Source organism: Pongo abelii, chromosome 1, assembly GCF_028885655.2.
Source record: "Pongo abelii isolate AG06213 chromosome 1, NHGRI_mPonAbe1-v2.0_pri, whole genome shotgun sequence".
Lineage (NCBI taxonomy): Eukaryota > Metazoa > Chordata > Mammalia > Primates > Hominidae > Pongo > Pongo abelii.
The window spans coordinates 180,550,909-180,574,098 of record NC_071985.2 but is presented as its reverse complement, the minus strand read 5'-3'; the positions used below and the strand labels follow the sequence as shown (position 1 = coordinate 180,574,098).

The 23,190-nt window shown below is 46.4% G+C and overlaps 1 protein-coding gene across 1 annotated transcript; it reads right to left on the bottom strand.

Moving 5' to 3' along the window:
* Nucleotides 1–12,075: 12,075 nt before the first annotated feature.
* Nucleotides 12,076–22,977, bottom strand: LOC100447258 (cytochrome c oxidase assembly factor 7). The gene is made up of 3 exons (XM_002810816.5): nt 22,788–22,977; nt 18,981–19,121; nt 12,076–13,406 (listed from the first exon to the last, which is right to left on the bottom strand). Exons 1-3 carry the CDS (start codon nt 22,891–22,893, stop codon nt 12,958–12,960), a joined length of 696 nt encoding a protein of 231 aa, XP_002810862.1. The 5' UTR covers nt 22,894–22,977; the 3' UTR covers nt 12,076–12,957.
* Between the last annotated feature and the right edge of the window lie 213 nt (nt 22,978–23,190).

The window sequence follows — 23,190 nt, the reverse complement described above, 5'->3', positions numbered from 1 at the left end:
GATGATTACATTTTCAACAGCTTTATTGAGGTATATTTTATGTATTATGATTACATTTTGACTGTTAGGAAAATCTTTCTGAGACTGAGTTAAAATCCCCCTCAGACCATGCCCCTCCTCCGTGGGTTCCAATTCTATCCTCAGAATCTCCTTAGAGCCTTGCCTTGTTACAGTCTCTTAGGGATTTGCAGTTACAGGCCAAACCTGTCTGGTGGGGCTTAGTCTGGCTTCCTTCCTGTCTGTTGGTGACTCAGCCATTGGTTGATGGATTGACAAGCCTCTGATAAGTCCCAGGAGCACGGCAGGTCGGGAGCTGCTGCCTCCTACCCCAGAGCCCAACAGCTACATAAATAAACTACATAATTTGTAGGGTCCAGTGCAAAGTGAAAATGAAGGGCCCCTTGTTCAACATTGTTAAGAATTTCAAGACAGTGATAGTAGAGGCTTAAACCAGGCATGGGGCCCTTGCAAATGCACAGGACTCACATCCATGAATCAGCCCTAGCAGCATCCTGTATCTTCAGTTCCTCATCACCTCATCCCACCACCATCCCATCCCACCATGTGCTCATGTGGAGGCTGAGCCTGGGAAGTTCCTGGTACACCAGAGAAACACAGAAAGCATTTAGCACCAAGAGAGTTACAGCTCACTTGTGCCCTCGAGTCCAATGATTAACTGTAAGTCTGCCTTGAACCTCACTGGCTATAAGATTCAGGCTGCCCACCATCTCTCAGGCCCCCTTTGTCAGAGGCAGCCCTCTAGGTTTGGTGGATTAGTGGTACAAACACTAGACTAAGAGTTGGGACCTTCCATTGCCTTCCTGAGGACACTTTTATGTGTCTCTTAGAAACACAAGATTTGATGCTCTCAAATGTTGATACGAAGTTTCACTCTTGTCTCCCAGCCTGGAGTGCAATGGAGTGATCTCCGCTCAATGCAACCTCTGCCTCCCAAGTTCAAGCGATTCTCCTGCCTCAGCCTCTCGAGTAGCTGGGATCACAGGCACCCACCACCACGCCTGGCTAATTTTTGTATTTTTAGTAGAGACGGGGTTTGCCATGTTGGCCAGGCTGGTCTCGAACTCCTGACCTCAGGTGATCCACCCACCTCAGCCTCCCAAAGTGCTGGGATTATAGGCATGAGCCACTGCGCCTGGCCTGCAACCTTTTTTAAATTCATTTATTTATTAGAGACAGGGTCTCACTTTGTCACCTAGGCTGGAGTGCACTGGCACAATCTCAGCTCACTGCAGCCTTGAACTCCTGGATTCTAATGATTCTAATGATCCTCAGCCTTCTAGGTAGCCAGGACTACAAGTGCACACCACCATGCCTGGCTAATTTCAGTTTTGTTTTTTTTTGTGTGTGTGAAGATGAAGTCTCACTATGTTGCTCAGGCTGGTCTTGCACTCCTGGACTCAAGCGATCCTCTTGCCTCAGACTCCCAGCTCCCAAAGTGCTGGGATTGCAGATGTGAGCCACTGCACCCTGCCTTCGTTCCTTTAGAAGCTGATGGGATTTGTATACTCTGCCCAGGAGTCTTCTGAGGTCTTGAGAGTGCTCTTCTCTCCTCACAGAAGCAGGGTCACTGGCAGAGGGAGCCCAGGCTCCAACCCAGCTCTGCTGCATATTTGCTGTGACTTTGGGCAAGTTCTTAGTATCTCTGAGCCCCAATTTCCTCACCTGTAAAATGGGTTCCATACTTCTTAGACCTCCCTTACAGGATGTCCCCCACTTCAGGAGGCACCCTGCACACAGTGGGCAGTTAATGAATGTTGCTGTTATTACACCACCCCAGAGCAGCTTCAAGGTCAAAGCTTGCTGCCACTGATGTCTGGAGTCCACTGGGGCCTCCTGGAACCTGAACGGACGCCATCATCTTGGGGAGAGTAGGGTCAGCTGCTATTCTTGGAGCTGATGGAACCCAGCCGAGTTTCAAGTTCCCTCAGGGAGCCCTGGCCCAGGCAGCTTGGCTGGTCATGTGAGCAGTGAAGTCTGACCTCAGCAAGTTCTCCTGGACTCTCCGCATGGCCCCAGCTGGAGGGAACTCGGGCACAGAGCGTGCTACAGGGAGTCCATGTCCTCCTGTAGCTGACCGTAGCCTTTTAGCTCCTGTTCATCAGCATCTACTTGGTACCCAAAAGGTCCTCGGGTGCTGTTTGAGGATCTCCCTGAGACTGCAAAGTGTTTCCAACATCAGGATGTGAGGCAGCCTTGAGTCATATCAAGAGGGTTTAGGAGACAAGCAGGACTAAGTTCTAATCCCAGCTGCAATACTCATTGGTCTGTGAGTCTTTCTGTAAGCCACTTTGGCTGAGCCTCAGTTTCTTTGAAAAACAGTGAGAATGAGTTTCCTGAGATGATTAGAGCATCTGGTACAAAGTAGTTGCTCAATAAATGATCAGTATTTAGACTGTAATCTCCTAAATGACAAAGACTCTGTCAAATCCAGCCCTGCATCCCCAGCGCCCAACCTAGGGCCACCCAGCCTAGAGGAAGCCCTCAGTGTTGGCCATATGAATAATGAATTATGGAGGGCACTGAATGGAAATGCCTTATCTGGTTCCCATCTTTCAGATTTTGCATACTCACTCCACCCAAATCTCATATAGAGTTAGTCCCCTCTGCATCAGCCCTGACAGGTGAGCATCTACTCTCTGCTTACACATCCCTGTAATGGAAGTTCACCTCCTCCCAGAGCTTCTCATTCTGCCAAGTAGAAAATTCTTTCTTCGACTCAGATGTTGATGAACTGAGTTCTGTCTCCTAGCAGCTTCCATCCATTGGGCCTAGTTCTGCTCTCTGGAGCTGTACAGAACAAGCCTAGTTCTGCTTCCGAAAGATAGCCCTCCAGTGAGTTATTACACAATTTAGAATGTGCCAGGCATCGAGCCAGGCACCGCACTTACTTTATCTCATTAAACCCTTTAACCCTTACACTAACCCTGAAAAGTAAACATTATCCTTACTCTAGAGATGAGGAAAATGAGGCTCATAGAGGAAACATAACGTATTTGCAGAGAAATTATTTAAATCCAGATTCTTTTCCAAAACGCTACTTTTTCAATGCTCAGTTGATCTACTGGAAGATAGCATTTGTCTCTGAGAGTTTCCCTTCCCTTTCCTTTCCTTCAATAAAGATTTATTATGTATCTCATCTGTACCAGATCCTGTGCTAGGCACAGGGAATAGAAATGAGACATAATCTATTAGGACATAATCTATTGGGACAGGCACTTAACAGCCTGTCCCAAACCATGTGAAAAGGACAGAGACAGGCTGGGCATAGTAGTGCCATCATTTTGGGAGGCTGAGGCAGGTGGATCGTTTGAGTTCAGAAGTTTGAGACCAACGTGGGCAACATAGCGAGAACTTGTCTCTGTTTTTAAAAAATGAAATTAAGCCTGGACGAAGTGGCTCACGCCTGTGATCCCTTTGGGAGGCCAAGGCAGATGGATCACTTGAGGCCAGGAGTTCGAGACCAGCCTGGCCAACAGGCCAACATGGCAAAAGCCCATCTCTACTAAAAATACAAAAATTAGGCAGGATGCCAGGTGCCTGTAATCCCACCTACTTGGGGGGCTGAGGCAGGAGAATCGCTTGAACTCGAGAGGCAGAGGTTGCAGTGAGCCGAGATCATGCCATTACACTCCAGCCTGGGCAACAGAGTGAGACTCTGTCTCAAAAAAAAAAAATTAAATTTTAAAAAAGGAAAGAAAGAACTGAGAGAAGCACAAGGACTATCAGAAGACCACGGAACTTGAGGGTCCAGGATGGCTTCCTGGAGGAGGTGACATGTGGGCTAAGTTTTAAAGGACTATTAGGAATTGTAAAGAGCTGAAGGTGTGGAAACCAGACTGCAGAGGGGTTGTAGTGACCAGCTAAGGAGCTGCAGCTTTATAGCACTTGAGTGGGCTGCCCATTTTAGTATGAATAAGAATTTCCTCTGGTTTTCTTATTTAAAATCCAGATTTTCATTCCGTAGGTCTTGGTGGACCCAGGCATCAGCAAAAGCTTGGCTGTAAGAAACATCCTGGGTATTTTGTTGTTACTTTTTCTTTTAAAATATTTAATGGACAAACAAAAAGTGTATATATTCAAGGTATACAGTGTGATGATTTGATATACATTGTGTACTGATTATTATAGTCAAATTAATGAACACATCCATCACCACTTAATTTCTCTGTGTGTGTGTGTGTGTGTGTGTGAGAGAGAGAGAGAGAGAAAGAGAGAGACAGAGAGAGAGAGGAAGGGATATTTTGGGGGTGGGGCAGGTGGTGCAGAGACCACAAGCAGTTCCCTGATGCAAAGATGCCTGAGTTAGGAATAAGATGGGGCTAAATATGGAGGCAGGGATCATCTCATGGGAGTGGGGAGACACATTGGGCAAAGAATTTTGGCCTTTCCCCTTTAGACAGTGGGGAGGCCTGATTTATAAACTGTAATACAATCACCATTCCTCAAGCCTGGGGAGGGGCACCAGCTGGGAATAGTTTCCACTCTGGGCCCCCAGCAGGTGCAAGTCTTCTCAGTGACTCTGTGCTCAGGCAGTGGAGAAGGGAAAAAGTAGGGGCAGCCCTCTACTTTTCCCCTGCCCCAGGCATGCCCCCTGCAGCTGTTTTGTGCCATCGGTACCCCTAGAGAGCCTCACCGTCAGCTCCCTGGATATTCAAAGAATGGCAGCAAAGGCAGGCTGTTTTAAAAGCTAGACTCCCTCACAAGGTAACAATACCACTCAGAAAAAAGATAATTATCTAATTGTAAGATTTCATTCCACAAAAGTCTTTTTAAATCAGCATTTATCATTCTACGATAAAAGTTACTATTTACTCCTCCTAACAACCCTACTAGAAGACATTGTTATCCCCACCTGAGAGGTGACAAAATCCGAAAAGAGGGTAGAGTAACTTGTCTAAGGTCACACAGCCAATAAAAAGCAAAACTCAGGTCAGAACCCAGGCTAAGACCTTTAGACCTAAGAACTGAAAATAGTCTGGTACACCCCGCCCCCACCAAACCTAATATAGAATTCACAATAAAAGAGATCTAAACTGCAAAATGAACATAAAGAACCCAAAAAAAGTCTCCATTCCCCCCACAAAGTGATTACTTGATGCTTTAAAAGAAATGTAGGCCAAGAGCGGTGGCTCACGCCTGTAATCCCAGCACTTTGGGAGGCCGAGGCAGGCAGATCACGAGGTCAGGAGATCGAGACCATCCTGGCTAACATGGTGAAACCCCGTCTCCACTAAAAAAAATACAAAAAATTAACCAGGCATGGTAGCGGGCACCTGTAGTCCCAGCTACCTGGGAGGCTGAGGCAGGAGAATGGTGTGAATCTGGAAGGCGGAGCTTGCAGTGAGCCAAGATCGAGCCACTGCACTCCAGCCTGGGTGACAGAGCGAGACTCTGTCTCAAAAAAAAAAAAAGCAATATAACATTACTATTTTTAAATTTATATATTTCTCATTCTTTGTTAGGTGCCCTAAACATACGTGCGTATTCTGCCTTTGACTAATCCAGAATTGTCCACATCTGTAGGATCTGAAGTCTAGGCATTTTCCCTCTGCCACGCTGCCCTTCATAAAATTTTTCAAGCAACTTCATAAAACAAATAAAAATGCTATTCATTTCTAAAATTTAAAAAATCACCCAACAGCTCAGAGTTCTTGTCCCTATCCCCACACCACAGGCTCCAAATCAATATGAATAGCTCCACTGTCCACCTAGATGCCCAAGCTAAACCTGTTTTGGTTTATATTTTTCAACCTCATGCTCAACCCCACCTTCCTCCCGCCCCCCGCATGGCTAAATTTTGCTTATTCAGCTGTCTGGCCTCTCACCTGTGCTCCCTTCCTTGCTTGACAGGCCTTAGCTCAGGCCCCACCGTGTCTCACCTTGACATCTGCAGCCATCTCCTCATTGGTCTTCCTGCCTCCAGTCTTTCCCCCGTGATTCATTTTCTGCACTGGGGATGATCCTTCTAATTTCCAAACCTGATCAAAACCCTTTCGTGACTCTGCATTACCCACAAGATAAAAGCCAAATCTCTATACCCTCAGGTTTTCCCTTCCCTCTCTGGGACTCTTCCTTTCCTTCCTCACAGTACTGAGCAACATACTGTCAGATTTTAGTGAGAGCATTGGCTGGGCAGAGCGGTTCACACCTGTAATCCCAGCACTTTGGGAGGCAGAGGCGGGCAGATCATCTGAGCTTGGAAGTTCAAGACCAGCCTGGCCAACATAGTGAAATGGTGAAACCCATCTCTACTAAAAAATACAAAAATTAGCTGGGCGTGGTGGCCTGTAATCCCAGCTACTCAGGAGCCTGAGGCAGAAGAATCGCTCAAACCCGGGAGGCAGAGGTTGCAGTGAGCCAAGATCGCACCACTGCACTCCAGCCTGGATGACAGAGTGAGACTGTGTCTCAAAAAAAAAAAAAAAAAAAAAAAGATTTTAGTGAGAACACAAACCACTAGAGTCAATTACGAACCGTCTTCCCCATTAGACCATCAGGCCAGCTCTGAATGTCCTGTATCCAGCCCAGGCCTAGCGTGGAGGAAAAACGTAGGAAATAGTTGTTAATGATGATCCAATGCCTGCTGGCTAGAAGACACAGTAATGATACTGCTTGCTGTGACCAGAGTCTGAAAAGCCATTTTCAAACCTTGCCTCAAAGGCTGCATTAAAGTGAGAAACTTATCCAACCTACTGCTTCCCACAGCAGCCTGGGTATGAAATGGCCTTGGACCATTCTGAACAGTAAATTATTATTCTTTGCATTTTAATAACTTTAGGGAAATATAACATTTTGACACAGTTAATGCTCACTCACCCTGCCCCACTAAGTATGTGACTCAGGAAGGCAAGTACCAGAGGTCCCAGGTAGGAACTGGTCCATAAAAAAAAAAAAAGGGCTGGGTGTAGTGGCTCACGCCTGTAATCCCAGCACTTTGGGAGGCCGAGACAGGTGGATCACCTGAGGTCGGGAGTTTGAGACCAGCCTGGCCAACATGGAGAAACCCTGCCTCTACTAAAAATACAAAATTAGCCGGTTGTGGTAGCACATGCCTGTAATCCCAGCTACTCAGGAGGCTGAGGCAGGAGAATTGCTTGTACCCGGGAGGCGGAGGTTGCGGTGAGCTGAGATCATGCCATTGCACTCTAGCCTGGGCAACAAGAGTGAAGTTCCATCTCAAAAAAAAATCCAGTATATCTGCCACCCAAAAATCAAACTTAGTTCTTCAAAATTACAAAACCCAGCGGGGCACAGTGGGTCATGTCTGTAATCCTAGCATGTTGGGAGGCTGAGGCAGGAGGATCGCTTGAGCCCAGGAGTTTGAGACCAGCCTGGGCAACACAGCGAGACCCCGTATCTACAAAAAATACGAAAACTAACTGGGCATGGACTACATGTTGCGCACATGTAGTCCCTAGCTACTCGGGAGACTGAGGTAGGAGGATCACCTGAGCCCAGGAGGTTGAGGCTGCAGTGAGCTATGATTGTACCACTGCACTCCAGCCTAGGTGACAGACAGAGACCCTGTCTCAAAAAGAAAAAAAATTACAAAACCTGTTAATTGAAAAGATATGATTCTTGGCAGGGCACAGTGGCTCATGCCTGTAATCCTAGCACTTTGGGAGGCCGAGGTGGTGGATCACCTGAGGTCAGGAGTTAGAGACCAGCCTGGTCAACATGGTGAAACCCTATTTCTACTAAAAATACAAAAAATAGCTAGGTGTGGTGGCGCTTGCCTGTAGTCCCGGCTACTCAAGAGGCTGAGGCTGGGGAATCACTTGAACCTGGGAGTTGGAGGTTGCAGTGAGCTGAGATCGCGTCACTGCACTCCAGCAGCCTGGGTGACACCATCTCAAAAAAAAAAAAAAAAAAGATATGATTCTTTAAAAAAATGGTTAAATAACGAGAACACTATTGTGCCAAAGAATGCCCATAGGTGATAAAGAATAGTGAGGGGCGATGGTTTCTTCTGTTTCAAATTGCATTTTGTGAGAACATACTAGTTTTATAATAAAAAAAACTTCAAACCTGGCATTTTTAAAAAGTCAATATTGTTTTTTTAAAAAAATTGTGGTAAAACATAAAATTTACCATCTTAACCTCTTTTTTTTTTTTTTTTTTTTTTTTGAGATGGAGTCTCGCTCTGTTGCCCAGGCTGGAGTGCAGTGTTGCAATCTCACCTCACTGCAACCTCCGCCTCCCAGGTTCCAGCGATTCTCGTGCCTCAGCCTCCTGAGTCGTTGGGACTACAGGCCATGCCACCATGCTCAGCTAATTTTTGTATCTTTAGTAGCGAGAGGGTTTCACCATGTAAGCCAGGCTGGGTTAACCATTTTTAAACATATAGTTCAGTAGTGTTAAGTATATTCACATTTGCTGTGTAACAATCTCCATTATTTTTTCATCTTACAAATTTGAAACTCTTTACCTATTAAACAACCCATTTTGGCCAGGCACGGTGGCTCACACCTATAATCCCAGAATTTTGGGAAGCCGAGGCGGAAGGATCACTTGAGCTCAGGAGTTTAAGACCAGCCTGGGCGATATGGCAAAATCTCGTCTCTACAGAAAATACAAAAACTAGCTGGGCGTGGTGGTGTGTACCTGTGGTCCCAGCTACTCGGGAAGCTGAGGTGGAGGGATGACCTGAGCCCAGGAGTTAGAGGCTGCAGTGAGCTATGATAGTGCCACTGCACTCCAGCCTAGGCGACAGAGCAAGAGCCTATCTCAAAACAAAAACAAAAACAAAAAACTAATTTCCCCCTCACCCCAGCCCCTGGCAGCCACCATTTTACTTTCTGAGTTTATATACAACTCATATCCAAGTTTAGATGCCTCATATACAGCGTGTCTTTTTGTGACTCTCTTAGCATGATGTCCTCAGGATTCAGCCATGTTGTGTGGCATGTGTCAGAATTTCCTTCCTTTTCAAGGCTGAATAATATTCCATTGCATGTACATCCCGCCTTTTGTGTATTCATTCATCTGCTGATGGGCATTTGGGTTCCTTCTACCCTTTGGTTACCGTGAATAGTGCTGCTAAGAATATGGGTATAGATACCTCTTGGAGACCCTGCTTTCAATTCTTTTGGATATTAATAGTTTGGATATTTGTCCCCCCAAATCTCATGTTGAAATGTAATCCCCAATGTTGGAGGTGGAGCTTGGTGGGAGGTGATTGGATCATGGGGAGGATTTCTCATGAATGGTTTAGGACCCTCCCCTTGGTGCTGTCCTCAGGAGATTTGTGTGTGGTGTCTCCCCTTGCTCGCTCTCTTGTTCCTGCTCTTGCCTTCTCACCATGTGATACACTGACTCCCCCTGTACCTTCCACCATGACTGTAAGCTTCTGAGGCCTCACCAGAAGCCAATAGGATGCACAGCACCATGCTTCCTGTACAGCCGGCAGAAGCGAGAGCCAATTAAACTTTTCTTTATAAATTACCCAGTCTCAGGTATTTCTTTATAGCAATGCAACAATGGCCTAACACAGATATGTACCCAGAAGTGGAATGGCTGGATCAAACGGCAATTCTGTTTTTCATTTTGGGGGAGCTGCACCAGTGCACAGGGTTCTAATTTCTCTATATCCTTGACAACACTTACTTTGTTTTTGTGTTTAATAGTAGCCATCCTAATGGGATATGAGGGAATATCATCGTGGTTTTAATAGACTTTACATTTTAGAGCAATTTTAGGTTTACAGCAAAATTGAGAGGGTACAGAGATTTCCCATATAGTTGTTGTCCCCACACATGCATAGTCTCCACCATTTTCAACATCTCCCACCAAAGAGGTACATTTGCAGTAATTGATGAACCTACACTGACACATCATTATCACTCAAAGTCCACAGTTTAGGGTTCACTCTTGGTGTTGTACATTTTAGGGGGTTGGACATATGTACAATGACAGGTATCTATCATTATAGTATCATACAGAGTAGTTTCGCTGCCCTAAAAATCTTCTGTGCTCCAATTATTCCTCCCTCCCCTCCCCCACCCGCTGGTTTTTACTGTCTCCATAGTTTTGCCTTTTCCAGAATACATCCCAGTGTCATATAGTTGGCATCATTTAATATGAAGCCTTTTCAGACTGGCTTCATTTAGTAGCATTCATTTAAAGTTCCTCTGTGACTTTTTATAGCTTGATAACTCATAATTTTTCATAGCTTGATTTAAGCACCGAATAATGTCTAGATGCACCACAATTTATTTACCCATTTACCTACTGAAAGACATTTTGGTTTGAGTTTTGGCAATTATAAATAAAGCTGCTATAAACATCCATGTGCTGGTTTTTGTGTGGACATGTTTTCAGTTCCTTCAGGTAAATACTAAAGAGCAAGATTGCTGGATCACATGGTAAGAGCTTGCCTAGTTTTTGTAAGAAACTGCTTAACTGTCTTCCAAAGTGGCTGTGCCATCTTGCGTTCCCACCAGCAAGGAATAAAAATTCTGATTGCTCCAACTTTCCCAGCATTTCATGCTGTCAGTGCTTTGGATTTTGGCCATTCTAATAGTTGTATAGTGGTCTGTTGTTCTAACTTGCATTTTCCTGATGACATGTTATATGGAACATCTTTTCATATGCTTATTTGCCACCTGTCTATCTTTTTTGCTGAGATATGTTAAGGGTTTTGGCCTGTTTTTTAATCAGGTTGTTCTCTTACTGTTGAATTTTAAGAGTTCATTGTGGTTTTTGATTTGCATTTCCCTATTAGTGATGTTGAACATATTTTCATGTTTTTTGACCTACAGTTTTGTGTGTGTGTGTGTGTGTTTTTGAGACAGAATCTCACTCTGTTACCTGGCTGGAGTGCAATGGCATGGTCTTGACTCACTGCAACCTCTGCCTCCTGGGTTCAAGCAATTCTCCTGCCTCAGCCTCCCGAGTAGCTGGGACAACAGGTGCCCACCACCACACCCAGATAATTTTTGTATTTTTAGTAGAGACGAGGTTTCACTGTGTTGGCCAGGCTGTTCTCGAAATCCTGACCTCGTGATCTGCCTGCCTCGGCCTCCCAAAGTGCTGGGATTGCAAGTGTGAACCACTGCACCTGGCCTAGTTTTGCTTTTGTTTTTGAGACAGAGTCTTGCTGTGTTGCCCAGGCTGGAGTGCAGTGGCACAATCTCAGTTTACTGCAACCTCTGCCTCCCAGGTTCAGGTGATTCTCCTGCCTCAGCCTCTGCAGTAGCTGGGATTACAGGTATGCATCACCATGCCCAGCTAATTTTTGTATTTTTAGTAGAGAAAGGGGTTTCATCATGTTGGCCAGGCTGATCTTGAACTCCTGACCTCAAGTGATCCGCCTGCCTTGGCCTCCCAAAACGCTAGGATTACAGGCATGAGCCACCACTCCTGGCCTGACCTAGTTTAAGCACACCAAAAGCTACTTTACATTTTAAAAAGGTGAATTTGATGTCTTTTGAAATCTCCTCTGTGCACTTGGGGAAGTCCCTGTCCCCTATCAACTTGAGAGGCTGGCTGCTGTGCTCACAAACCTTCATTTACACAGCAAGCCTTCCTTTCAGGATGGCTGCAAAACGGAAGCCTACAACAGTAGATGGTGACACAGAATGGTATTGTTACCAGCAGGGAAATGACAAGCTCGCCCCCTGGTGACAAGCTGGGGAGACAACAAAAAAAGCAAATTTTTTTTTTTTTTTTTTTTTGAGACGGAGTCTCACTCTGTCACCCAGGCTGGAGGGCAGTGGCGCGATCTTGGCTCACTGCAAGCTCCGCCTTCCCCCTCCCGGGTTCACGCCATTCTCCTGCCTCAGTCTCCCCAGTAGCTGGGACTACAGGCGCCTGGCACCACACCAGGCTAATTTTTTGTATTTTTTAGTAGAGACGGGGGTTTCTCCATGTTAGCCAGGATGGTCTTGATCTCCTGACCTCGTGATCTGCCTGCCTTGGCCACCCAAAGTGCTGGGGTTACAGGCGTGAGCCACTGTGCCCGGCCGCAAATGTTCTTAAAAGGCACAACCACCACAAAGAACATACTCTCTACGGTACCTGGAATCTGGAAAGAACACTAACACAAACCGTAGGTCACTCAAAATTGTTTATTCACAGGGACAGTTAAAAAGGCTCAGTTCCAGGGGACAAATGTGTCACAAAGTCCTTGCTTACAAACTCCTAGCTGAAGCTGCCTTGGGAAGAATCTGCTCCCTCAGCATGATAGGCAGTGCCAGGCGACTACACTGGAGGTGCTAATTTTTAACTGCCAATGTCTCTTCTAGACGATGGCAGGCTGACGTTTCATCTTCTTCAGCAACCCTGAAGCATAACAGCCTTTAAGCTGTATGTTGCACGTCCCTCTTGATCTCTATGAATTTACTGAAAGATGTGACTCTAAAGGCAAAATGAAGCCCACACCAATGATTATGTAAGTCAGAGGGTGGTAGTTGTGACTATTTAACTGTTCTTAGTTCTTTAAGACGTCAATTACGTAAACCAAGATACGTTCTGATTTTCAAGCCATCCTAACCAAAATAATAATAATGATGAAAATGATGATAGCTGATTCCTTTAGGCCCTGGGGCTGCTAATTTTTCAAACTTCCTGCTATCCTCCCCTCCCTACCACCAATCTCTAAGGCTCTCTAGTTTGCTCCTATTTTTCACAGAGTTGCCAGAGTTTGAAAACTAAGACCCCCATAAACACGGCTATCTTCACAGAACACCCAGATGAAGGAATATTGACTGTAATAAACATTGTACAGAACACACAGATAAAGGAATATTGACTGAAATAAACATTGTAGGCTATACTCCAGTAGCTGGGACAATGGATCCATGTAAATGGAGCTACAAATTCAAGTCCCAAGTTTTTTTGCTCCAGCAGGTTGACCTTCAAGGGCTGCATCAGTCTTCAGAAACAGGAGCTGCCAGCCTCAAGCAGTTTGTTGCCTGGGAGGGAGGGTGGACCACATTACCCAAATGTTAAGGGTTGGACACCTTTCTGCTGTTCTTTGTGTAGCTGCTGGGCTCGATTTTTTAGCACCTCGGCCTTGGCCTCATCCTTATCAACACCATCCCCCAGCTTGTACATGCGACTGGCATTGGCACAGGCCCAGATATGACCCAGGTCACAGGCTTTCATGGAGTATTTACATGCCAGGTCCATGTCCTTGGGAAAGCCTGGGGCACCCTGCAGGAACATGGCACTGAGGTTGAAGCAACTGGAAGTATAGCCACCATCACAGGCCCTTGTGTAGTAGTCCCTGGCCTTTCCCAGGTCAGGCTGGCCATCCTCATTAACCTGTCCATCATGTGCCAGGAGGCCAACGTTGTGACATGCTGCTATTGACTTCTTTCCAGGCTTCTCACACGCCATCAAAAAGCACCTGGCGGCAGCTTTCAGGTCCTGGGTCAGACCACCTGAGAGGAAGGAAAGTAGAAAAAAATAAACCCAAGCCAGGGCACACAACCTAAATGTCTCAGGCCAAAGTCAGCGAATAATTTTTTTTTTTTTTTTGGAGAAAGGGTCTTGCTCTGTTACCCAGGCTGGAGTGCACTGGCATGATCACGGCTCACTGCAGCCTCAACCTCCAGCTAAAGCAATCTTCCCATCTCAGCCTCCCCAGTAGCTGGGACTACAGGCACACACCAACCACTACGCCTGGCTAATTTTTAAATTGTTTTGTAGAGACAGGATCTCACTATGTTGCCTAGGCTAGTCTTAAACTCTGGGACTCAAGCGATCCTCCCACCTTGGCCTTCCAAAGTGCTGGAATTACAGGCATGAGCCACCACACCTGGCCAACAACAATTCCTGAATAAAGTTTAAGGCTGAGCACAGTGGCTCACATCTGTAATCCTAGCACTTTGTGCAGGATGATTGCTTGAGGCCAGGAATTCAAGATCAACCTGGGCGACAGAGCAAGACTTTACCTCAAAAAGAAAAAAAAAATGTCCATACTATGAGCTCAGGCAGCATGGAAGGTAGCCTGGCATAGTGCACAGACCTCCTAGCTTTCTCAGCTTTAGAATCTTTTGTTCAAATGATACCTTATGAAGAAACTCAAACAGGTAAAGCAGGTGAAAACTGGGAATGATAATAATATCTACCTCATGGGGTTACAGAGAGAACATGGCATATTACAAGCACTTAATTGTTCATTAATTTAAACATACAGTGGGCCCTCCATATCCATGGGTTCAACCAACCACACATCAAAAATATTAGGGAAAAAATAACAATACAATTAAAAAATACAAAATATATAAAATAGAACAATTATTTACTCAGTATTTACATTGTATTAGATAGTCTAAGTCAGGATTGTCCAACCCACGGGCCTGGGATGGCTTTGATTGTGGCTTAACACAAATTCATAAACTTTCTTAAAACATTATGAAATTATTATTATTATTATTTTTTTTTTTTTGAGATGGAGTCTTGCTCTGTCGCCCAGGCTGGAGTGCAGTGGCGTGATCTCGGCTCACTGCAACCTCTGCCTCCAGGGTTCAAGTGATTCTCCTGCCTCAGCCTCTTGAGTAGCTGGGATTACAGGTGCATGCCACCAGGCCGGGCTAATTTTTGTGTTTTCAGTAGAGACGGGGTTTCACCATGTTGGTCAGGCTAGACTCGAACTCCTGACCTCATGATCTGCCCGCCTCAGCCTCCCAAAATGCTGGGATTACAGGCGTGAGCCACCGCACCTGGCCTATGAGTTTTTTTTTTTTTTTTTTTTTTAGCTCATCAGCTATCGTTACTGTATTTTATATATGGCCCAAGACAATTCTTCTTCCAGTGTGGCCCACGGAAGCAAAAAGATTGAACAGCCCTGTTCTAAGTAATTAATTTAAAATACACAGGAGGCCAGGCGCGGTGGCTCACGCCTGTAATCCCAGCACTTTGGGAGGCCGAGGTGGGCGGATAACCTGAGATCAGGAGGTTCAAGACCAGCCTGGCCAACACGGTGAAATCCCATCTCTACAAAAATACAAAAATTAGGCTGGGCGCAGTAGCTCACTCCTGTAATCCCAGCACTTTGGGAGGCCAAGGCGGGTGGATCATGAGGTCAGGAGTTCGAGACCAGACTGGCCAACATGGTGAAACCCCATCTCTACTAAAAATACAAAAAAATGAGTTGGGCATGGTGGCATGTGCCTGTAATGCCAGCTACTCGGGAAGCTGAGGCAGAAGAATGGCATGAACCCCGGAGGCGGAGCTTGAAGTGAGCAGAGATCGCGCCATTGCACTCCAGCCTGGATGACAGAGCATAACTCTGTCTCAAAAAAACAAAAAACAAAAATTAGCCGCGCATGATGGTGGGTGCCTGTAATCCCAGCTACTCAGGAGGCTGAGGCAGGAAAACTGCTTGAACCCAGGAGGCAGAGGTTGTAGTGAGCTGAGATCATGCCACTGCACTCCAGCCTGGGCGACTGAGCAAGACTCCATCTCAAAACAAACAAACAAATAAACAAACAAAAAATAAAACAAAATACACACGAGAATATGGGTAGGGTCATATGCAAATACTATGCCATTTTTATATAACGGACTTGAGCATCATCAGACTCTGTTATCTGTGGCAGAATGGAGTGAGGGTCCTGGAACAAATTTCCCAAAGATACTGAGGGACAGCTGTATACTGAATAGTTGCCAATTGCTGTGCTAGGTCCTGGGGAACAAACGACACTGTCCTGCTTTTGAGGCCTAATGAGACCTGTCTTATGGGCGAATGAGACAGACACGAAATAACTGTACAGGCCAGGCACAGTGGCCAGTAATCCCAGCACTTTGAGAGGCCCAGGCAGGAGGACCTCAGGAGGCCAGGAGTTCAAGATCAGCCTGGGCAACATAGTGAGACTCTGTCTCTATAAAAAATGTAAAATTAGCCAGGCATGGGGGCATGGGCCTGTAGTCCCAGCTACTGGAGAGGCTGAGGCAAGAGGACTGCTTGAGCCTGGAAGTTTTGCACCGCTGCACTCTAGCCTGAGCAAGAGTGCAAGACCTCACCTCTAAATAAATAAATAACAATACAAATAAATGTATGATTTTCGATGGGCGTGGTGGCTCAGACCTGTAATCTCAGCACTTTGGTAGGCCAAGGAGGAGGTTCACTTGCATCAAGGAGTTTGCGACTAGCCTGGGCAACATAGCCAGACTCCATCTCTGCAAAAAAATCAAAAATAGCTCAGCTACTCGGGAGGCTGAGGTGGGAGGATCACTTGAGCCCGGAAGGTCAAGGCTGCTGTGTGCTATGATTGAGCCACTGCACTCAGCCTCAGCAATGGAGAGAGACCCTGTCTCACAAAAAAAAAAAAAAAAAAAAAGATGATTTTAAGTGTGAAAAGAGCATGGAGGAAAAGTGTAGTGCCAGGCAGGCAAGCGGGGACCAGATCATGCAGGGCCACATTAAGGACCCCTGAATTTAATCTTAAAAACAATAGGAAATCACTAACAAATAATTTTAAGTAGAAGTGGTGGCAGGGCTCACTTTTTTTAGTTGTTTGTATGTGTGCAAAACTTCAAATCCCCATGTACCATTACTCAATCTCAAAAAAGATAAACATTTTAACATTATTCTTTTAAGTAACCATTCCAAATCCACCACCTAGAAATAACCATCATTATCATTAAGTGAACACCATTCCAGTCATCTTTGTAGCATGTGTTCAGATTAAATGCTGGCTGGTTGAATGGATACTAGATAGAAGTGTTTGGAAAAATTGGATCACAGATACTATTTGTAAGTAAAAAATTTAACTTTGATTTTACTTGAATTTATCAGAAGAAAACCAAACTGAAGTGAAACTAAGGAAACTGCTGACCTACAAATTAATATTTCTAGCCCATAGTGACATTTCCTAAATGAGCCACTAGGGCTATCAAGAGTTGAGAAAAAATATTAAAAGGTTAGAATCATTTTTATTTTCATGTATTTATATTTATTTATTTATTTATTTAGAGACAGAGTCTTGCTCTGTGGCCGAGGCTGGAGTGCAGTGAAGCAATCTAGGCTCACTGCAGCCTCTACCTCCCGGGCTCAAGTGAGCCACTGCACCTGGCCTAAAATTTAGTTTAAAAAATTAAAATGGGGCCGGGCACGGTGGCTCACACCTGTAATCCCAGCATCTTGGGAGGCCAAGGCGGGTGGATCGTTTGAGGTTAGTTCAAGACCAGCCTGGCTAACATGGCGAAACCCCATCTCTACTAAAAATACAGAAATTAGTTGGGTGGTCGTGGCGCACGCCACTGTAATCCCAGCTACTCGGAAGGTTGAGGATCCCTTGAGCCACAGGGTTGTGGTAAGCCGCAATCATGCCACTGCACACCAGCCTGGGCGACAGAGTGGGACCCTGTCTCAAAAAAAAAAAAAGACATCCTTGGCCGGGTGCAGTGGCTCATACCTTACCCTAGCACTTTGAGAGGCCAAGGTGCAAGGATTGCTTGAGGCCAGGAGTTTGAGACCAGCCTGGCAACATAGTGAGATCCTGTCTCTACAAAAAATAAAAAATTAGCTAAGCATGGGGGCACGTGCCTATAGTTCCAGCCACTGGGGAGGCTGAGGCAGGAGGATTGCTTGAGCCCAGGAGCTCAAGGCTGCAGTGAGTTATGATTTTATCACTGCACTCCAGTCTGAGAAACAGAACAGGATCCTGTCAAAAAAAAAAAAAAAAAAAAAAAAAAAAAAAAAAAAAAGCTGCCTGTCAAAGGTCCTATTACTTATCTGTGTTTTTTTGGTTTTTTTGTGTGTGTGTTGTTTTTTTGTGTGTGTGAGACAGAGTCTTGCTCTGTTACCCAGGCTGGAGTGCAGTGGCGTGATCTCAGCTCACTGCAACCTCTGCCTCCAGGGTTCAAGTAATTCTCCTGCCTCAGCCTCCTGAGTAGCTGGGATTACAGGTGTGCGCCACCACACCCAGCTAATTTTTTTTTTTGTATTTTTAGTAGAGACGGGGTTTCACCATGTTGGTCAGGTTGGTCTTGAGCTCCTGACCTCGTGATCCACCCGCCTTGGCCTCCCAAAGTACTGGGATTACAGGCGTGAGCCACCGCCCCTGGCCTGTGGTGGTTTTAAATATGTCCATAAGTTCTTTAATATTCCTTCCTCTTCAAGAAGTGGAATTTAAGTCCTTTCCCTTAGTGTAAGCTACATCTAATAAATATGTGATAGAAATGAAAAGCGTGTGACTCCCAAAGATAGGTCATAGAAGACACTGTGGATTCTATCTTGTTCTCTTCTTTAAATTACTCACTCTGGGGGAAGCCAGACGCCATGTCATGAGGACACTCAAGCAGCCCATGGAGAGAACCATGTCATGACGATCTGAGCTCTCCCAATAACAGCTGGTAAGGAACTAGAGGCCTCTGCTACCAGCTATCAGAGTGAGTCATCTTAGAATTGGAAACTCCAACTTCAGTCAAGCCTTCCAATGTCTACAGCCCTGGCTCCCTGGCCAATGTCTTGACTATAACCTCATGAGATACCCTGAGGTGCCCCCACTAAATCACTCCCAAATTCTTGACCCACAGAAACTATTCAGGTGATTTGTTATTTAGCCATATATAATGTAAACACTATGCCAGTGATAACTACAATTAGAGTACAAGGAGAAAAGACAGAAGGAAGACAGTAATTACTGACCCCTTACTCTGTGCCAGGCACATGCTGATGCCTTTTCCTATACTGTCCTATTTAATCCTCATGACCCTACAAAGCAAGTACTATTTCCCTCCAATTTACAGGTGATGTAACTGAGGCACAGAGTTGAAGTGATTGGCTCAAGGTCCCACTACTTGCAAATAGCATTCCCTAAGGTTTACCTAACTTGAAAGGCTGTGTTCTTCCGCCCATCACTCTGCTGAACTCCTACCTCTCCATCTTCTTACAATGCACTTCCCCAATACCTGTGAGACCCTTCTGCAAGAGCTTATCATGGGGCTCCGGTGTGAGTCCAGCACTGCTATCAATGACAAGGACCCAAAAGGCAGGCCCTCCTTACCTTTTCCAGTCACATAGTAGGCCCCCAGTTTGTAGCAGCTATCGCTGTGCTGGTTCTCTTCACAGTTAAACTTCAACACCTTGGCAGCCTCATCAAAATTCTTCCGGATCCCTTCCAAATAGTCCACCAGCCGATAGCAACCTGCGAGAAGAGGGCAAGGGCTGTTCTTCATGTCTGGGGCTGCTGCTCGCAGTGGGGACTTGGGAGTAGGGGGTGCCCAGGTGTGGCAGGCCAGGCTATGTCTTTTAAGACAGCCCCTGTCCTCCTGATGTGTGGCAAGTTGACCTTACTACAAAGAATGTAGGTGGTGTTTAGCCATTCCTACAAATGGCATTGTCTCCCCACAGCCATGGACTGAGCAATGTATGGCTTGGGGAGACCTCAGCCCCTGCATTGGCTCCACCACTCACCAGCCCTCCTGCTCCCTGTCAGCCACGCCCAAATATCCACTGACTTCCATGATTGAAACTTTGCTAGTTTTGGAATCTCTCATGAAGTTCAATGGTAAAAACAGTGAAAACCTAAAAGGCTCATAGTCTAGTCTTTGTAGCAGCAAGAAAAGGGTGCTGGGCCAGGCTCAGTAGCTCATGCCTATAATCCCAGCACTTGGGGAGGCTGAGGCAGGAGGATCATTTGAGGTCTGGAGTTCGAGACCAGCCTGGATAGGGTAAAACCCGGTCTCTACTAAAAATACAAAAAAATTAGCCAGGAGTGGAAAAATATAAAAAAATTAGCCAGGCTTGGTGGCACACGCTTGTAATTCCAGCTACTTGGGAGGCTGAGGCAGAAGAATCACTTGAACCCGGGAGGCAGAGGTTGCAGTGAGCTGATATCGTGCCACTGTACTCAAGCCTGGGCAACAGAGCAAGACTCAGTCTCAGGAAAAAAAAAAAAAGCCAGGTGTGGTGGCACAGCTACCTGGGAGGCTGGGGCAGGAGAAGTACTTGAACCTGGGAGGCAGAGGTTGCAGTGAGCTGAGATTGCGCCACTGCACTCCAGCCTGGGTGACAGATTAATACCCTCTCAGAAAACAAACAACCAAAAAGCCACCAAAACCAAACAAACGACCCCACCCCCCAACAAAAACGTTACTCTGGTATATATGTTCATATATGCCTGGGTGAGTATGGAGGAATTTAAGTATGTGAGGGTATATAATTGGGCATTGATAACAAATAGGTTATTTTAAATCTAATATTTAACATAACAAAATTAAAATTAAAATATCAGTTTATCTGTGAGTAGAAATGGATTTTAAGGGAGTAAAGTGCAAAGAGAGAGACAGGTTAGAAGGCGACTTCAGTTATCCAGGTAAGAAAGCGTGACATGCATGGAAACTACTACACCAGTCGCTACGGTAACTATAGCCTCTTCTCAGGTCTCCTAAAGTGCTGCAGCCAGTCGTTTTGATATATCCACCCTTCCCGATTCCAAGAACTTGCTTCTCAGACATGTTTTGCTCTCCATTGCCTACAGAGCAAAGTCTATATTCCTTACCCTGGCATTCAAGCCCTGACATACTGTGGCCCAGACTCCCGCTTCAAACGTACTACATCCTAACTTCAACCTTCCAAAAGATAGCGCTTTCTTCTCCCACCCTCTCCTCCATTTAATCAACACTTGCCCAGCCCTCCAGACCTCTCCTCAAAGTCTTCCCTAACCACCCTGTTCCTTAGTGACCCCAATTCCTCTAAGTTCTTTCTACACTTAGGACATGGACCAGCTCTCAAAGAACAACCCCAGGTTCTTTTTTTTTTTTTTTTTTTTTTTGAGACGTTGTTTCGCTGTTGTTGCCCAGGCTGGAGTGCAATGGCACGATCTCGGCTCACTGCAACCTCCGCCTCCCAGGTTCAAGCCATTCTCCTGTCTCAGCCTCCCGAGTAGCTGGGATTACAGGCGCATGCCACCATGTCTGGCTAATTTTTGTATTTTTAGTAGAGACAGAGTTTCATCATATTGGTCAGGCTGGTCTTGAACTCCTGTCCTCAGGTGATCTGCCCACCTCAGCCTCCCAAAGTGCTGGGATTACAGGCGTGAGCCATTGTGCCCAGCCCAACCCCAGGTTCTTTTTAAGCCATCATACTGCAGAGCAACTCTGTGTCATGACTATGTTATGATATATATATATATATGGTTATGTTATGGTCTATGTTACGGATTAGCCTCAAGGAATAGCTATGTCATTTCTGCAAACTAAACTGACTAAACTGCAAGCTATTAGAAGGTAGGGCCAGTGCCACTTTTTTTCTTTCTTTTTTTTTTCAGTAGCGACAGGGTTTCATCATGTTGCCCAGGCTGGTCTTGAACTCCTGGCCTCAAGTGATCCTCCCACCTCACCTCAGCCTCCCAAAGAGCTGGGATTACAGGCTTGTGCCACCACACCAGTCCTTTATTTGAAAGAAAAAAAAAAAAAGCCTGGGCATGGTGGCTCACACCTGTAATCCCAGCACTTTGGGAGGCCAAGGCAGATGGATTGCTTGAGGTCAGGAGTTCGAGACCAGCCTGGCCAACATGGTGAAACCCTGTCTCTACTAAAATACAAAAATTAGCTGGGCGTGGTGGTGGGTGCCTGTAATCCCAGCTACTCAGGAGGCTGAGGCAGGAGAATTGCTTTAACCCAGGAGGCAGAGGTTGCAGTGAGCTGAGATCGAGCCACTGTACTCCAGCCTGGGTGACAGAGTGAGACTCAGTCTCAAAAAAACAAGTTAAAAAGTAGGCAGTGCGCAGTGGTTCATGCCTGTAATCAAAGGCAGGAGGATCACTTGGGCCCAGGAGTTGCAACCAGCCTGGACAACATAGTGAGATACTATCTCAAAAAAGAAAGAAAATATAAAAAATAAAAATAAAGCAAGAAGAAGAAAACCACCCAAAGGTATTAGCTGCTCTGGGTGGACCCCTCTGGTCACCACCATCCACCTATACTCTCAAGTCAATTCAATGTTCACACAACACACGGGACACATTTGTGCTTCAGGGCTTCTTCGCCAGCTGTTACCTATGGTAAGAACTGCATGGTTCACTCCCTTACCTTCTTCAAGGCTTTATTCAATTGCCACTTTCTCAGTGATCTTCCCTGATCACTCAGTTTAAAACTGCCCTCCTGCCTTCCTGATACCCTTCACCCAGTCTTTTTTCCACGGCACTTACTACTTTCTTTTTATTTTATTTTATTTTTTTGAGACGGAGTCTCGCTCTGTCGCCCAGGCTGGAGTGCAGTGGCCCGATCTCTGCTCACTGCAAGCTCCGCCTCCCGGGTTCACGCCACTCTCCTGCCTCAGCCTCCCGAGTAGCTGGGAATACAGGCGCCTGCCACCACGCCCGGCTAATTTTTTGTATTTTTAGTGGAGACGGGGTTTCACCGTGCTGGCCAGGATGGTTTCGATCTCCTGACCTCGTGATCCACCCGCCTCAGCCTCCCAAAGTGCTGGGATTATAGGCGTGAGCCACCGCTCCCGGCCGGTACTTACTACTTTCGAACACGATTTCATGAATTACCTGAGGCTTATTGCCCGACTCCCCGCACTAGCTTGGAAGCTCCACGAGGGCAGGGAGTTTCATCTGTTCACCAATGGATCCCCAGTCCCTAACCCAAAAGCCCCAGCACGTCTCTTCCTACCCGCCCCGGCCTCCTGGCTCGGTCTTCCCGGGACACATCGCCCTTCCCAACACATGCGGTCACCGCGATCCACAGACCCCGTCCCCCGCCCGCCACGTGATTCCTTCTCCCGCCTCTCAGAGGTCGCAGACCAGACCTCTCCGGGCACGTCCCTCCCCGACGCGTCGCCGGGCTGCGCTGGAGCCGCTCACCGTCCGGGTCCTTCTCGTGGTAGCAGTGGTAGTTGCACTCCACCTCCATGTTCTCCAAAAAGGATTTCACCTGCTCCTCATCCTGGAAGTCCACCATGCCGGCCATGGTTCGCGCTGGCCCAGAGCCGGTCACGTGAGCCGGCGGAGGGGGCGGGGCGGGGCGTGGGGCTGACGCCGTCCGCCGCGCTCTCCCGGGATCCCGGGGCGAGCCAGGCGAGCCAAGCGAGCCTGCGCTTCCCAGCAGCCCTCGCGCCGTTGAGGGCGTTGGCAGCCACGCTTCCAGGGCTAACCCCCTTCCTAAAACTGGGGGCAGTGTCTCTGCAGCACCTTATCTATGCTCGCTTTGTAGCCTTAGTGATTTTCCACCTGCAGTCATTTATCTATGTATAATCCCTAAGCGCCT